The 13173-nt window shown below is 37.4% G+C and overlaps 1 protein-coding gene across 4 annotated transcripts in view; it reads left to right on the plus strand.

Moving 5' to 3' along the window:
• The first annotated feature begins 168 nt into the window (after window positions 1–168).
• CEP135 (centrosomal protein 135) overlaps window positions 169–13173 on the plus strand; it is a 30841-nt gene continuing 17836 nt past the window's right edge. For 3 of the 4 annotated variants that reach the window (XM_068680371.1, XM_068680373.1, XM_068680372.1), the window contains exons 1-14: window positions 169–269; window positions 1327–1448; window positions 2622–2786; window positions 3365–3555; window positions 4049–4216; window positions 4726–4867; window positions 6440–6524; window positions 6681–6809; window positions 8602–8817; window positions 9331–9396; window positions 10397–10547; window positions 11498–11691; window positions 12178–12321; window positions 12892–13035. In XM_068680371.1, the coding sequence (XP_068536472.1) occupies window positions 2674–2786; window positions 3365–3555; window positions 4049–4216; window positions 4726–4867; window positions 6440–6524; window positions 6681–6809; window positions 8602–8817; window positions 9331–9396; window positions 10397–10547; window positions 11498–11691; window positions 12178–12321; window positions 12892–13035 (1743 nt within the window). In that variant the 5' untranslated portion in view covers window positions 169–269; window positions 1327–1448; window positions 2622–2673. Of the gene's footprint in view, window positions 270–1326; window positions 1449–2621; window positions 2787–3364; window positions 3556–4048; window positions 4217–4725; window positions 4868–6439; window positions 6525–6680; window positions 6810–8601; window positions 8818–9330; window positions 9397–10396; window positions 10548–11497; window positions 11692–12177; window positions 12322–12891; window positions 13036–13173 lie in introns of those variants that run through there. The other variant, XM_068680374.1, reaches the window with a different exon arrangement.

The following is a 13173-nucleotide window of genomic DNA, read 5'->3' on the forward strand; positions in this document are numbered from 1 at the left end:
AACAAAACGGGGAGCGACTCCTACTGTTACGGCTGCGGGTGCCGAGGTAGCAGGGGCAGGGCGGGCCGGCCCCTGAGGGCAGGGCGCCGTCCCCTCACAGCGCGAGATCTGCCGCTCTCGCGAGAAGGGGCGGGGCGGGCGGCGGTTGGCGGGGCGGGGGGCGGGGGCGGGGCGCGTGCCGCGTTGCCATGGTAACGGGGCGGAAGCGGCGGGTGCTCCGCGCGCCATTTTCAAACCGGGAGCTGCCCCGGCACGGCCCGGCCCTAACGGTACGGGGCGGGGGGGGGGGCGGCTGCTGGGAGGTCCTGAACGGGGAATCCGGGCCCTGGAGTGTGTCTGGAGAAGGGCTGCGGGGCTGGTGGAGGGCCTGGAGCACGAGTCCTGTGAGGAGCGGCTGAGGGAGCTGGGGGTGGTTGGGCTGGAGGAGGGGAGGCTCAGGGGAGGCCTCATTGCTCTCTGCAGCCACCTGAGAGGAAGCTGTGGGGAGCTGGGGTCGGCCTCTGCTCACAGGGAACCAGCGATAGGACCAGAGGGAATGGCCTCAAGTTGCACCAGGGGAGGTTCAGGTTGGAAATGAGGAGACATTTCTGCTCACAAAGAGCTGTCAGGCACTGGGACGGGTTGCCCAGGGAGGTGGTGGAGTCACCGTCCCTGGGGGAGTTCAGGGAAAGGCTGGACGTGGTGCTCGGGGACATGGTTTGGTGGTGACATTGGTGCTAGGGGGATGGTTGGACCAGGTGAGGTCTTTTACAGCCTCAGTGATTCTATGCTTGGTCCCCATGGCACCTTTTTCACTTGGGTATAACCATAACTAGCTCTTTGTAGCAGAATGAGCTCTGTGAGCAATAGTTACGTGACATGAACAAATTTCTTCACGAACGTCTTTCACAACAGAAATGTCTTTAGAGTCTTCGTGAATTTTGGTATTTTCCAGAGCTGAGACTGGAAACTCCAGTTCATAATTCTTGATGTTTGTGTTGCTGACCCAACAAAGAATTTAATTTCATTGCATATGAAATTTCTTAGTGTCCCATTGCCAGCTGTGTAGTCTTGTCTTTCTTCTGTGTGGCTTCATGACCATATTATGTCTTCTACCACCAAGCCTTATCTTTCCTGTGTTTCTTCTGTAAAACTCTCCTAATGTGATTAATGGAAAAACGCTTTCTTTTTCCCAACCACTTGGATTAATCTTTTCAACCGATAAGGTTCTTCTAAAGGAAAAGATGTGCTCAGGAGTTATTAGCTTGCCTCTCTAGTAAGAAAGATGGATTTGTGAGACTAGATCTAGATACACTAACAGTCCCTGCTTTCCTGAATTCTACACAGAATGCTCAACATTGTTGCAGAAAAAACAGGATCATCGCTTTCAGTTTAATCTTTGGCTGCCAAAGGAGAACAAAGAGTGTTTACAAGAATGACTTCCCACTGATAGTTACCACTTAGCGGAAGTAAGTGTGCTGCCTCCTCTAACCATCCCAGTACAATGTGTAGTGAGGTGGTGTTTTCACTGCTCTTTCCTCCTTTATATCTCAAGGTCCTGAATGAAGCACTTTGTTTTAGTAGCACTTGGAACAGATGCTCCTAAGAGTGGTGATTTTTCTCTGACTTGTTGAGCATACCTGGCAAATTTTGTCCTACTCCTAGACCTACTTAATCTCTTAAGAAATGATGAGATTTTGCTTTTCTGCCTCACACATGAGAGTAAATTGCATGTTTTCTCATTTTATTATTCATTATTACTTTTCAAATACACACTTATAGCTGTTTAATATATTTTTAAAATGGAGAATTGTGAAACAGCAGGTTTTAAATAAGTCAATTTTCTTTCCCCTTTATACAAAATGCAAATAATGCTTTCTCTGATTGGCAGTTTGGCTGCTCAGGTGTTCACCTGTGTGAAGAATAAGCTAATAATGAACCTTCTGAAGAAACATAAGAGGAGATGTTTCATGGTCATAGTTAATATTTCTAACTATTGAGGAGATGTTTTCATGCATCTAAGAAGCGTCAATTTTTGTCTTCCATTTCTTACAGTGTCTCTGAATTCAGATGTATTTAACGATGTAAAACTACTTCCTTCTTCAAATGCCTATGGCAAAAAATTCCTCTGGATTCAGATTCCATAGTGTTGATCTAGACCCCTCTTAGATCATATTAATAATAAACAAATGAACAAAAAACTAATCAGTCAAAAAACCAAAACCAACCAACTTTCTGATCTGTGAATTGTAGTATATGTTTTTTGGGGGGGGTAATGTGTCAATTTGGATTGTAAAAGATGCCATGATGATTCAAAAAATCAGAATCTACTTCTTAGTCTTCCCACGGAAAGATCTTTTCTGAGTTCAGTTCCGGAAAGGAAAGTCTGTGTTTGGACTCCTAAGATATTAGGAAATGCTCAAAAAGAGATAAGTAATTGCCATGGCAAATATTAATTTTAAAAGAAAGATATCAGTATTATGAAAGTGTTTTAGATGCCCAGTGATTCTGTTTTGGTTTACCTAAATTTTCAGAACATGCTTATATGCTGTATTTCCTATGCAATAAATTACTTTTCCATTAATTCTTCTGCATTATTCCTGCTTTAAACAAGAAATATTGTAACAGATGATGTTTTACAGGTGGTCTATTTTTCCTGAGTGTTAGAAAAGCCACTTTGGAGGTGTGTTCACAATGACTACAGCAGCAGAGAGGAAGTTCGTTAATCTCAGGAAACGTCTAGATCAGCTGGGCTATCGACAGCCACTGGGACTGGAGAGCTTACCTTTGGTGGAAAAGCTTTTTAGGTATTCAAAAGGAGACTATAAAAATAAAAAAGTCGTAATCATATAGGAGGCATTGTTTAATTTTTGACATGAGGGAAAATGTTCTATCTAAAGACTGTCTCATTCTAGTGTCTAGCAGATAGGTGTAGACTCAATCCCTGAATTTGATGTTCACAGAAATTTTTGTAGCTACTTACTGATAACCTCTGTAGTTATCTCAACAGTATAAAAATACTTGTAACCTTCTGATCATTTTTATTCTTGACTATTGCTTTCTTCTGTGGTAGAAGTGCTACGATATACAGAGAGTTTATTGAATTATCAGATGTAAACTCCTGATATGCTTTCTCCATAGCTTTATTTTTTATATTTGTCCTATTCCTTCCTAGTGGATGATCTTCCAGTTTTTCTTACATGAATGTTTTCTTTGCCTTTCTTGGAACCCATTTGTTCTACACTTAAGAACTGTGTTGCCTAAGACCAGTGCTTTACAGTGGTCTTGGGCAACAGGTTTTGTTTCTAAGCTCCTAATGAATATTTGAATCTGCGGTTTAAAGGCTGAAAACACTCCTAACATGTCCAATGCTCCTTGATTCTAGTGATCTTGTTCATACAACAGAGAGCCTGCGCAGTGCAAAATTATCTGCTGGAAAAATCGAAAAAGAGTTCAGCAATTATGATACTATTTTAGAACCTTATAAGACAGAGAATGCTAAACTTACCAGGGAAAATAATGAACTACATTTGGAAATACTAAAACTGAAAGAGCAATCTGATCGTCATGTTAAAGGTAATAATAATAATAAAAAAGATACTTTTTCTAATCCATCAGTGTCAAAATAAAATTGTGGACAAATCTGCAGATTCACATATCTGTTCTTATGCTTGTGAGTGGTCATTGACTCTAGTGCTTTTAATGAATTAAGGCTCATATGCAGATATTTCTTTTGTAATTAAAAAGCTTCTGGGGTCCAGCAAATCATTGTTTTAATCAAACATGAAACTGTTAGAATATTTGAACATATGCTTTCCTACTTTGAAATGCTACTTTTTAATTTAAAGTAAATAAATACGGTTGATAAATTTGCTTTTATTCTACAAAGGGTTTTTGTATGTTTAAACATATTTGTGTTTGTATATATACATAAACATGAGCGAGTATTTGGAAACTTCATGTTATAGAAAAAGAATATAAGAAGCTTAGTTTTAATACCTATTTTGGTGCTACTAGGAAAAATAATAATGAACAAGAAAGATAAAATTGCTCTTTCCCTCCTTTAAAGACTTGAAAGCCAACTTAAGGAGGGTTGAACATGAAGCAGCTGACTTAAGATTTCTGAATAACCAGTATGTGCATAAAATTAAAAGTCTGGAAAAAGAGAACAAGTCCAAGACTGAAAAAATTCAGCAGCTTCAGGAGAAGAATCTGCAAGCAGTGGTGCAAACACCTGGTGAGTGTAAATATTCCCTCTTTTGTTAATAAACCTGTTCCTGTCTTTCTTTCCTTACTTTTCCTGTTCTCTGTCTTCTTGCTTTTCTCTGTGTTGCTAAGTTTCTTCTTTTTTTTTTTAGAGTCAAAGTCTTTCTTTGTATAATTCTTGTGAAAGGTCCTTAATGCTTTTAGTTATTGTCTAGTCTGGAGGGAAGGTAAATCAGTAACAGATTCAAGAAGTTTGAGCTGTAGAGAGTTCAGGGACTTACACACTGGGGAAGACTACCTATAGCAGACTTTGCATGTTTCCTTATTTCAAAACTGAATTTTGGCAAAACTGATACTAACCTGCAAGAGCTGTGTTGTCTCAAATGTACAAATTTCATCAACTTATTACAATAAGGGTTACAGTTTTGCATTGTGCCAGTTCAGAAGCAGTGAAATATATACGACATTTCATTTAGTATAAAAGGAGAAGACTCCCTTGTGAACTTCAAGTAATAGGCATCTGGGTTTGGGCTTTTTAAGGTGGCAGAAAAAGAAACATTCCATTCAGGCGTCAGCGCATGCAGATAGACCAACCCGTCCCCCCATCGGGCGTTAGTGCCTACCCAGTTCCTCAGCCAGAGGATCCTTACATCGCAGACCTTCTTCAGGTGGCAGATAATCGGTGAGCTAAAGAATTTCTCAGTCTTGAAGCATAAACGTGAAATACGTGCTGCTGTGATTTCTGCATCCCTTTCTGCATTTAAAATTCTGTCTAGGGAAAAAAAATGGTATTTCAAGGTATTTTAGTAACACTATAGTTCTTGACCAGGATTTTTGCTTAGTGATTGACTGTGCTGCCTGTGGTGAATTTGCAAGGATATTTAATAAACTACTTATTTCCATAACGGCTTTCTCTTAAATTTCTACGCTAGTTCTACTCTTATACTGAATTTTAAATGAGGGATCTTGGAAGAAAGCCAGATGTAATGTTTTGTATAGGAGCAAACTGGCTACAAAATGGACCCACTTCTGGCCAAAGCTGAGCCTACTAGCCAATCTAATGGTGTTTCTGTGAGAATATATTCAAGAACAGGTTAAAAAAAATCACAGTGGCTGTTAGAGAGAGTAGTGAGAAGAATGTGAGAAACTATCCTGACACCAAGGTCAGTGAAGAAGAAGGGGAAAGGGGTGCTCCAGGTGCTGGAGCAGAGATTCCTCTAAAGTCCATGGAGAACACCACGGTGGAGCAGGCTGTCCCCCTGCTGCCCACTGGAGCAGATATTCATGGTGTTAACCCATGGAGGACACAACACCAGAGCAGGTGGATATGCCCTGAAGAAAGCTGCAGCCTGTGGAGGGAGAGCCCACACAGGAGCAGACTCCTGGCAGGACTTGTGGTTCATGAAGAAGAACCCACGCTGGAGCAGGTTTTGAAAAGTGGTATCCCATAGAAGGGTCATCATGCCAGAGCAGCAGAAAAGTGTGATGAGGAAGGAGCTGCAGAGACCAAGCGTTGTGAACTGACCGCATCCCCCATTTTTAAACTGCCTGAGTATGGGAGGAGGTAGAATAGTCAGGAACAAAGGAGTGAAATTGAGCCTAGGAAGAAGTGGTGGTAGGAGGAAGTGCTTTTGGTTTGCCTTTGTTTTTCATCATCCTACTCTATTTTGATTCATAGTAAATTAATTTAATCTTCCCCAAGGTGAGTCTGTTTTGCAATAATTGATGAGTGATGGGCCTGTCTTTATTTCAACCCATGACCTTTTATTTTCATCTTATTTTCTCCCCCTATCCTGTTCAGGAGGGGGAGTGACAGAAGAACTGGTTGGGTCTGACAGCCAAGCAAGTTCAACCTGCCACAGTGTCTCAAACAACAGCTTCAGAATTAACATTTTAAATCAACAAAACTGTTTTCATAGAACCATAGAATGGATTGGGTTGGAAGGGACCTTAAAGACTATCTAGTTCCAAGCCCCTGCCATGGGCAGGGACGCCACCCACCAGACCAGGTTGCCCAGGGCCTCATCCAACCTCACCTTGAACACCTCCAGGCATGGGGCATCCACAGCCTCTGGGCAACCTGTTCTAGTGCCTCACCACCCTTTGAGTGAAGAATTTCCTCCTATTTTTTTGTTTTGTTTTCTTTTAGTGAAATTTTTCCATTCAGGAGCAAAGAGAAAATACTAGTATTGAATTTGTGTGTGTGTATGATTCTTCCGTGAATCCACACAAACAGTATATTGCTACATTTCAGAATTCATGAACTTCAGTTAGAAGTAACAGAGCTACAGGAAAAACTGGAGATATCTGAAAGTGGAATGAAAAACTACAGCAAGCAGGTATGTTTACAGTTGTGTTTTTTAATAATTATTTGGCTGTAGTAGCCCTTGAAATGACATTGATTTTATTTTAACCTCATTGTTAAAGCATTGTAGGGGTTGTGAAATACAACTGTTATAACTTGCATAAATTGAGCTATTCTTTTTTCCTTGAAGGTTGAGCTTAGAGACAAAGAAATAGAACGCCTAATGCTAGCATTGGATGGTGGTCGTTCTCATGAGGTTATATCTCTGGAATCGAGAAGTAAAAGTAATGAGAAGCTTATTGCCCATTTAAATTTGCAGGTAATGGATTAATTACTGTTGGTTAGTCAAAACTTCACAAAATACAAGCAGTCTAAAAGAAAACAACAAAACCCAACAACTTTTAGGTCATTTTTTTAAAAAATCACTCTTAGGTATAAAATCAACCAATTTAGCTTGTGTTATTTTTCAGGTGGTAGTCTTCCTTCTTTAAATAAATTTCATTTCTTGTTTTTTAAAGCCTATTTTTCTGTTGTAAATAATTCTATGAACTCACATCTGCATATAGTAATGTTAATCTGAGAGTATTCAGGACATTTGATACCCTGTTTTGGCTAAGTTTAAAAGTACTTATTTTCTTCAGAAAATTTTTGTGTGTGCATATGTTCCATTTATGTTTTTAGGAACTAAGATTGGTAATACTTACTTATGAAGAGGAGTAGTCCTGCAAATAATCTCATTGGGTAGCAAGGAATCATCTTTAATTCAAATGGTTCTCACCTTTACTCCAACGCAGACTTGTAAGGAAAGGATAAGCTTAAAATAAAGATGTTTGTGTTTAATGTGTGTATTAGCATGCATTTGATATTGGTCTCAAAATGAGAATTTCCAAAACAAATACAAGGCAGGCAGGAATACAGATCAAGTATAGTCCATCTCTGGATTTATACCATCCGTATACCATTTGTATACTGTTTGTATGTGATGTACAGTGGCACACAGAGCCAGGCTGCAGAGCTTATTAGCAGTACTGCAAAAATCTGGTATGAGCAATGACTTGGAAGCAGTACTGCTGTATTCACAGAATCACAGAACTGTAGGGGTTGGAAGGGACCTCGAGAGATCATCAGGTCCAACCCCCTGCCAAAGCAGGAAAGTGATACTGAATTAGTGAGTTGTGCTGATGACATATTGATTGTACCAAGAGTGAGCCCAGGTGTATATGCTGTGTTTCCAGAGCTTCACAGAGCTGATTTTGGGCCATTGAGGCTATTTGTTCAGGCTCAGTGCCAGCATACCACTTTTACTCTCTGAGTACAAACAGATGGATATCTCTGCATAGTAGCATTTATGGCTATGGGAATGCTCAGGCTGTCTTCTGGGCCTATAGCAACACTGTCTTTCGGGAGAAACTTTCTGGAGTTTTGAGGGAAGTTGTGTGGAGATGGAAGTGCAGCACTTCAGTTACGTTTTTCAAGGTATTTCAGGATACCATTTTCTCACATAGTGTAATTTATTGTTTAGATGTTTTTTCCTACTCTGCCTCTTTCCTGTACTTGCAGGGAAAGGTATACTGGGAAAAACAATATCTCTAGAGCAGAATTTCTGGAAATGTTGTGTTTAAGGTGCAGACCTATGTTGGAGGCAAGCTAGATTTGGGGAATCTGATCTGTAAAGCTTCATTTTTGTGAAGGAGTGACTGCAAATTTAAGCCTAGCAAATATACTGGAAAGCTGGACAGCAGAAACTGTCTTCACATCTTGTGAAATGAAGGGAAACATTAAGTGCCTTGTATCTACCAGACTGATGCACAAGACAGGTTTCTATACGGATCTCTGCTTTTTAGTGCTTTGTTTTTAGAATAAAATTCAGGCTTTGGAACCTATGTAAACAACAGCATAGTAATGAATTCCTTCACCTTGCACACCTGTAAAATCATATTCTTTTCATGTTGATATTTATTAATTTATAAGAATAGAAAATCTAGTCATTTTTAACAGGATATCCTTTTTATACCATAGATATAGAAATACTGTATTTCAGAGGACTGGGAGGAGCTTTTGCCATCTATTTTTAACAACACATTAACATTTTAATGAAAAATATCTTTTAGGTTGAATATCTTCAGCAAACAAACAAAGAACTTGAAAATCGCATCCAAGACCTCTTGGACACTAAACAAAATGTGACTAGTGAGGTTGTGCACTTAAGCAATAAAAATGAAGAACTGTGTCAAGAACTGAATGAAATAGACCATTTGGCACAGCAGTTGGAAAGACACAAGGAAATTGTACTTGAGACTGCAGATAAAGAAATAGGAGAAGCAAAGGTAATCAATGATGTTTTACAAGAGTAGGATCTGCTTAGCTCTCAGGTTACCTTTTTTTAATTGCAATGAGTTACGTATTGGCTAAAGGAAGATTAATCACAGCAATTTTGTCTCGTTACTGTATTGTGTGAGATTAATTCAGTTAAGAGGCAGTCAGTCTTCCTTCTTCTCTTCAGTATGAAACAAAATTCTGAGATACCTTAAACTATTGATAAGTAACAGACATATGCAAGAGTGATGCCTGTGTTTGTAGGGTGTTCTATTCTTCTAAGAAGAGTCATGCAACAATTCATTTATTAGTTGTGCTCAAAATGAGTGTGTATGCTGCAAGTTTTATGTACTTTCTATTTATAGGAGCTTTAGTGGATATGTGAACATAAATTTTGGCAGATTACAAGGAGATAATAATACTTTATTTCTTAAAAAAAAATCCATTTGCTTATTTTTTTATAACAAAGGAATTGTTATTTTGGATATGCAACTTTTAACGTAAAAGTTAATTTTGGTTTGTAGAAAGAAATTGAAAGAAAAGATGGTGAAATACAGGATCTTGAAGAAACAATAGCAAGGCTTAAATCAGTAAGTAAAAATACTTTCTATTCAAGCATTCTTTGTAGTGTTTTTATCATTCTGTAATCCATGTTTCTTTCATATGTTATAAAATTCACCAATGCATTGTTCAAGGAAAACTTTCATAATATCCTCAAATGCTCTTAAACTAATGTAAAAAATGTAAGAGCTAAAGAAGCTACATCACATTGTTTCAAAAATAAGCTTAAAGAAAGCTCTATAGACAGTATGCTTCACTGTGACCTTATTATACCTTTTGCTAGTAATATTTCTGATATCCACAATTGTACCTTCCTTGACATAACCGTTTTTACCACAAACTAACAATGACATCCCAGAGGATTTTCTTAATGGAGGAACTACTTTGGCTCTTCACCAGCATGTGAATAATTATGCACAACTTGCATACATAGAAACAAAGTTTAGTAGCCCAAATGAAAAATAACAGCATTACCAAACTCTTATCATCATATAGCAGGTTGTGTATTAATTGCATATCGTGTGTTGTTTTAGTATTTCTAATGAACTTGAAAATATGAAAATATTCTCTGAGCACAAAATTGTAGGAAATATATACCAAACAGCATTTGCTAAGCTGCAAGATTGAGTTAACTGAGATACAGTATTGTGATCTGTTTTAACACCAGCAGTGTTTCCAAATGCCATTTAAAAGTATTTGTTTCTGTAGTTGCTGCTTTTTTTCCATCTTTACATTTCACTGTGCTCCTAATTTATTTCTTGAAGTAGGAGCTGAATTAAGCAAGAGTGAATCTTTCTTGTTTCATTCCTGTTTGCAAACTGTGTAGGAAGTAAGGCTCACATTGATTTAACATAAAGTAGTATAAAGAATGATTGCCAAATTAACAAATATTACAGCATAAAAAATGTGAGCTAAATAGAAGTACACAGTGTTGAATACCAGAAGCTTAACAAAATGTTAAATAGCTTTTTCCAAATGTATCAATTGGCATTTCTATTTATTTATTTTTAATAATACTTGTTACTGCAGGACTTGTGCTCATGTCGTAGACAGAACGAGAGGCTGAGTGAAGAACTCTTTGGAAAAACAGATGACAAAGAAAATCTGGAAGTACTGTTAAATCAGCTTGAACAAGAGAAACAAAGACTGATGGAAAAAAATGAAAACTTTGAAATAAAAGGTAAATGGTCAAATGTAAATTATGTTCCTTTAAATTTTGAAATAGAAAATCTTGCAGCTAATAATACTGAGAGACTAGTAATACTACTATATCAACTGAAAAGAAGACTGAAATTCATGAATTGTAAGTTAAGTGAAATATTTGGTCACAAAAGTGTGTTTTCATTCTGTTTTTGAGAACCAAAAGTTGAACTTACATAATTGAATTGTGATCCCACTTGACATCCTAATAACAATATGTCAGTTTCTTACGAAATAATTTATTTCATCCCAAACTGTTTTTATTCACTCTTTGAGTGAATGACTTCAGACTTTTTAAGAGCTTTTTCCAGTTTTAATTTTAAAACCTCCAAGGATAGAGATATCTCAGTCTCTCTAGGCAACCCATTACAATGTTTATTATGCTCAGAGTAAAAATGTTTTCCTTCTGTTGCCTGTAGCAATTTATCATCGTTTCTCATTTACCCACTATGCACATCAGTGAAGAAAATGGCTCCATCTTATCTATAAACACCTCTCAGTATTATCATGCTGCTCTTAGGTCCCCCATGAACTGTCTCTTTTCTAGTCAGAACAAGCCCAGTTTCTTCAGCTATTCCTTACAGGGCAAGTATTCTGCTCCTAGAACTAGCTTGGACTCACTCAACATCTTTCTTGTACTAGGGATACAAAACTGGATACAATATTGTAAATGTGATCTAATGAACCCTAAGTGAAAGGGAATAATCACATCCCTCAGTCTGCATCTACGCTGACACAGCCCCACTGTACTGTTAGATCTCAACTGGTTGCAAAGCAAACTAATGACCTGTCTGTAGACAGCAGTGAGCCAGGACTTTTCAGCAGATCTTGTGCTTAGGCAGCTGCTGGGTTTACTCCCTTCCAAATGCAAATGTTTCTGGTGAAATTCCTATGGTTCCTATACAGTTGTTTTTATTTCTGTTTCTGCAGAACGCGAACTTGTCCTAGAAATAGAAAGAATGAGATTAGAATATGGTATAGCCTTGGGAGACAAATCTCCTTCTCGTCTGGATGCGTTTGTAAAAACTTTAGAAGATGACAGAGATTATTATAAGCGAGAATTAGAATACCTTCAGAAAATGATAAAACGAAGGCCTAGCCCAAGCCGTAGGACTCCAGAGAAGGTAATCTTTTTATTGTCAACACAGGCTGGAAAAATAACACAGATACATTGTAGATTATTAAGGGAGTTTTTGAATGTATTTTCAGTAGCAATAAATGTGTAGCATTTTTTTGTTTTTTACTGATTATACATTCTTAGCATAAAAAATTAACCAAGAGTAACTTCAATGAACTTGTTTTTATTTCCCTATTCACATTTTACAGTAACATTGATTCATTATTGATTGGTTTGTTTGAAATAAATAGATGATAAAGAAATAAAAAAAAGTTTGAAATCTTATTGTTAGCTGGTTTGCTTTTTGTTTTTAACAGTTAGTTCTCATTGTTAGGTTATACAAGAAGTCTGGCATTGCTGGGAGTTAAAATGTATTAGACTTATACTTTTCGTGTATTATTAATTGTATGGGTTCTTCCTTATTTGCATTACTTAATTATCCAGATATTTTAATTAGTATATTTGAACCTAAATTTTACTAATCACTTTGCAGAGTGAAGATCTTAGATTGGTCACCAGAGAAAGAGATGAGCTACAGTCCATGTTAGACAGATTTGAAAAACATATGATAGAAATTCAATCCAATGTCAAATTATTGACTGCAGAAAGGGACAGATTAAGTGTTCTTTATGAACAGGTAAGAAGAGATTCTTTATCATTGGCATTGAAATAACTGATTAGCACTTATCTTACTACTGCTTGTTTAAAAAGAAAAAAATCCACTCTATAATAGAACTTGAGGAGTCTAGACCTACTGGAAAATAACAAAGAACAATAAAATATGTACCTACTTTTTAAAATTGTTAATAAAACCACGTGTTCCAGTGTTCGTTATTAACTTCAGAGCCATTCTAACTTTCTACTGGCATTTGGAAATGAGGAAAAAAATGAGAAATGAGAAAAAATCAAAAGAATGCATGAGAAAGTTGGGTAAGCATACAGGCTGAAAAAAAAATAGTAGTAGTAGTGCTTAAATGATGAGAAAACAAGTGAAGTTAGTTTATACTTGGAACAACAGTGGGATGCCAAGTATGTTGGCAGCATAAGTTGTCATGACACTGTGTGACTCAAAATAGATTTTGGTTATCTAGGGAAAAATAGGACTATAATAATACTTCTATTGTAATAACAGTGTTGAAACTTTCTGTCAGCATTTACACTGTATTAATTGCAATCCACGTATGCTAACAACAATAACTTTTTAAAGTCTCAGAGTGAATTAAACAGGCTGAGAAGAGAAGCAAAACATAATTTAGTTTCTCAAAGTCATGTGGAAGAAGAAAGAGCTGTTGCAATGACTGACTTTAGAAGACTAATGGCAGAAAAGGAAAGCCTAAAAGAAAAAATAAAGGTGAGTTGTTTTTTTTAGCTAAATTGCTTGCAGTAAGGTGGTATTTGGGAAAGACTTAGAAATTTTGCTGTGTTTGTGTCTGGCTGTCAGTTCCACTTTTCAGTAACTTTTCAACTTGTCTAATTTCAAAATCACTTG

This window comes from Anas acuta, chromosome 4 (assembly GCF_963932015.1).
Source record: "Anas acuta chromosome 4, bAnaAcu1.1, whole genome shotgun sequence".
Classification (NCBI taxonomy): Eukaryota; Metazoa; Chordata; class Aves; order Anseriformes; family Anatidae; genus Anas; species Anas acuta.